Source organism: Mus pahari, chromosome 5 (genome assembly GCF_900095145.1).
Source record: "Mus pahari chromosome 5, PAHARI_EIJ_v1.1, whole genome shotgun sequence".
Lineage (NCBI taxonomy): Eukaryota > Metazoa > Chordata > Mammalia > Rodentia > Muridae > Mus > Mus pahari.
Genome location: NC_034594.1, coordinates 129,325,723 through 129,329,797, shown reverse-complemented (window position 1 = coordinate 129,329,797; position 4,075 = coordinate 129,325,723). Strand labels below are relative to the sequence as shown.

General features: G+C 42.9%; 1 protein-coding gene across 1 annotated transcript in view; it reads left to right on the top strand.

Annotated features, from left to right (window-relative positions):
* The window catches only part of Axdnd1 (axonemal dynein light chain domain containing 1), an 84,638-nt gene that overhangs the window by 26,163 nt on the left and 54,400 nt on the right, over positions 1-4,075 (top strand). The window contains exons 9-10 of the mRNA XM_021199072.2: positions 500-640; positions 1,207-1,311. Of these exons, the coding sequence (XP_021054731.1) occupies positions 500-640; positions 1,207-1,311 (246 nt within the window). The remainder of the gene's footprint in view (positions 1-499; positions 641-1,206; positions 1,312-4,075) is intronic.

The window sequence follows — 4,075 nt, the reverse complement described above, 5'->3', positions numbered from 1 at the left end:
GGGGATAACAGCAGGACAGCAGCCCTGGGGGATAACAGCAGGACAGCAGCCCTGGGGGATAACAGCAGGACAGTGGGCAAACCCCCACACAAAGCTGGGACTGATCAGCCACAAGTACAGCATTGAGAGCAAAAGTAACTGCAGCTTTGAGTGAACGCACTGTAACCGTTCTTACATAGTACATGTCTTTTTACATTTAGTCAGTTTGAGAAAAATGTCATCTATGAGTTCAACTATATAAAAATCTTACTCTACTCCAGGCACTCTGGCTATTGATATAAAGAGAGATTTGCGACGTGGTTCCTCTCAAAAGGGTTTATAATTTAGAACTAAAACACGTCCTTATTTTTGTTTCCTGTCTCAGATATAATCTATATTCGTAATAGACATGTCTTGTCTTTGGTTCTAAGGTTCTTGTTAATTTTCTGTGTGTGTGCTGCCAAAGAGGAGTCTATTATGTTCCTGCCTATTATGTCCCTGTCCTTTGTCTCTCCCACAGAGAGAAGTATGTGCAAATGCTTGACCACATCGCCCGGCAGATGATTGAATTTTACAAAGACCTGGTGACTCAGCGGATGATGGACCAGCGCATCTTACAAGAACTGTATAACTTCAAGAACGTGATTGAAGAACTGACCAGGTGAAAACTTGGAGGCTCCTTAACAGGAAGCCGAAGCCAGAGCCTCATCTTTACCTGCAGGAAATGCTAATCACGGAGAGGAGTAGTGAAGGGCAAAGGCCTCTTTGCCTTCAGGGCTTAGCAAGAAAATCAGGAGATCTGGGTGCTGCTGGTGGAGAGACAGAGAATGGTTTATTCAATCTTAACTGAAAGCCAACATTCTGCCTATATTAGCTAGAGAAAAACTTGATCCACATCATACATACGTATCTTATATTTCCAGAATGCTTCCATGGTTGTAAATATAACAATTAAGGTTCCTGGGCTAACCTTGTGTAAGATAACCAGTGGCAAGAATAAAGAGCCCAGGCTAGGCAGGCCAGAGCAGGGTACAGCATCTGTCCCTGCCTGCCACCTGACGTGATTCTATCCAGGATGTGTGCTGGAGGTCTTTTGATTTGGTTTAGACACACAGTAACTGAAATTATGTGTAAATCTGATTTGTAGGGGAGAAAGGTTTTGGAAGTTTCCAACTTTGAGTTTGATTTTTTTTTTTGTTGTTGTTGTTCTTTTTTCTTTTCTTCCAGGGAACTTTGTTTGGTTCAGGCCCATGACAGGAAATTAACAAAGGAAGCAGAGAAAGTCCAGAAGGACCTGGCAGAAGCTCTTTTGGAAGCAGAAAAGAATGCCAAGTGAGTTGGTAACATTTATACTGTTTGACAATGGAACGAGGAGACACTTGATTACTTTCCCCAGCCCGGGTGGCTGGTACGTAAAGTTCATGTTGCTCTGTCACCTGCTTCTTAGGGCTGTGCGGAAGGTTAACAGTGACAGTGCAGTGGAACCCTCCAGCTCCAGGTCAGTGCCAGCCGATGAAGTCTCCGGGGGCATGCAGTGTTTGTATCCCACCCTTGACTGTTCTGGCACTGTAACCGCACAGATCAGAAAGGCAGACAGTGACAGGAACCATATCTGTTCTGTCCCTGGAACAATGACAGCATTAACCTGGCAAAAGCAGTATTATGAAAGTATTGCTTGTATTTTAAGAGTTGGGGACTTTTGCTAGACCTCACAGCCAGTCAGTAACACACTTGAGGCCACTTAAGGCTGATATCACACTGTCTACTCAGCCTGCTAGTTTAACCTGCCTTTAAGAGAACAAACAGCAGTCAGCCTCACTTGCCTTGGATTTCCTGTGTAGTGAACATTGACAACTTAAACCAATGTGCAGCTGTAATTTTAAGTTATGTACTCTTCCATGCCTGTGGTCCATAACAGTGCATGTATGTTATGATATCATTTGCTGGGAATAGCAAATACAGAGATTGAAAGCAATCTTCTAAGATGAATGTCCATTGTAGATATTGGCTGATGAACAACGATGTTTATAGTACTGTTTGTTGCCTAGGTCACTTGGTGTTAGTTGGAGCCAGTGACTTAATTCCTTGTAAAACTCTGTTAAAGATTTCTATAGAGTCCTGCTCCTTCTCCATGGGGTGCTGTCTGTATAAGTATAAAGCAAACCGTTTTTGTTAGGGACAGATGGACAGACAGACAGACAGATGCACACACACACACACACACACACACACACACACACACACACACACCACAGCAACACAGCCACACACAGAAACATACATAGTCATAGGGACAGATTGAAAAACCAGCCATCAGGCAGGTCTAGATCCAGACATATACCGCAGACAGACAGAATGGAAGACAGAATGGAAGACACAGCTTGCATGAAGTAGAGAATTTAAGTCTGGACGTGCTCTTGGTAAACTGACTCCAAAGGGAAGGGTTTTGACTTCTTTCCTAAATATGACACCAATAAGGGCGTGGTGGCGCACACCTTTAATCCCAGCAGAGGCAGGCGGATTTCTGAGTTCAAGGCCAGCCTGGTCTACAGAGTGAGTTCCAGGACAGCCAGGGCTACACAGAGAAACCCTGTCTCGAAAAAAACCAAAATAAATAAATAAATAAATAAATATGACACCAATGCAATATTGGTGACTCAGAGATAATTACAAATGCATCTACTAAACACAATTAAAATTAATAAATTCACTAAATCTAAAGATAACAGTGTGAAATGCTTTTCTCATTCCTTTTTGCAAAAACTTTCAATTCTTTAAATTAAAAAAAGTGTGCATGTGGTGGATATGTATGTGTATGTCTGTGATACTTGTGTGTGCATTTGGTGCGTGTGTGTGTGTGTGTGTGTGTGTGTGTGTNAGAGAGAGAGAGAAGAAGAAGAAGAAGAAGAAGAAGAAGAAGAAGAAGAAGAAGAAGAAGAAGAAGAAGAAGAAGAAGAAGAAGAAAGAAGAAGAGAAGAGAAGAGAAGAGAAGAGAAGAGAAGAGAAGAGAGTGAGCACGAGAGCTAGCCTAGCTTGAGCATCTGAGACCTCAAAGCCCCACCCCCAGTTACACACTTCCTCCAACAAGGTCACACCCACTACAACGAGGCCACACCTCTTAACAGTGCCACTATTATGTCTAAGCATTCAAACTTATGAGGCTATAGGGGCCATTCAAAGCACCACAGTCACTTCTGTGGTTATTCTTCCATCAAATGTATTGATTGACTGGTGTGTGTGTGTGTGTGTGTGTGTGTGTGTGTCTGTGATTACTTGTGGATACATGTTTGGAAGCCAGAGTTCAGTGCAGCTTCTTCCTCTATTGCTCTCCAACTTTGAAACCATTTTATTTTGTTTTATATTATCTTATTTATCTGTGTTGGTGTTATGTCTGCAGGTATGTCTGTATACCGTGTATGTGCAGGGCCAGTGGAGCCTAGAAGAGGGTATCAGATACCCTAGAACTGAAGTTACAGATGGTGGTGAGCCACTATTTGAGTGGGGGAACTAAACTCAGGTCCTCTGCAAGAACAGCAAGTGCTCTTGACAGCTGAGCCATCTCTTCAGTCCCCAGTCTTGCTCTTTTATAGATGATTCATTCTCTTTACAAATTTGTTACTTGTCAGGTAGAAAGGTGAACATAGCATGAAGGGACAGTTCCAGGAATCTTTCTGTGTTTGGCCGATTATGACTTTCCTCTCAATTATTGTGAGCACGTGGAAGAAGATCTGAAGTGGTGGTTCCTGACCTACGCCAAGAATACAGTTCTATTTCTCTGCACTTTAATTCTTATAGCAAAGTTAACATCAGTGAGAAAAATGTTATTTGTCGCTGTCTTAGTTAATGTCTTCTTGTGAAGAGAAACCATGACCACAGCAACCCTTATAAAGGACAATGTTTAACTGGTCCTGACTTACAGTTCAGAGTTTTAGTCCATTATCATCATGGTAGGAAGCATGGTGACACACAGCCAGTCATGGGGCTGGAGAAGGAATTGAGATCCCCACATCTTCAGGTAGCCAGGGGAGGGGAGGTGGAGAGAGAGAGAGAGAGAGAGGGAGAGAGAGAGAGAGAGAGAGAGAGAGAGAGAGAGAGA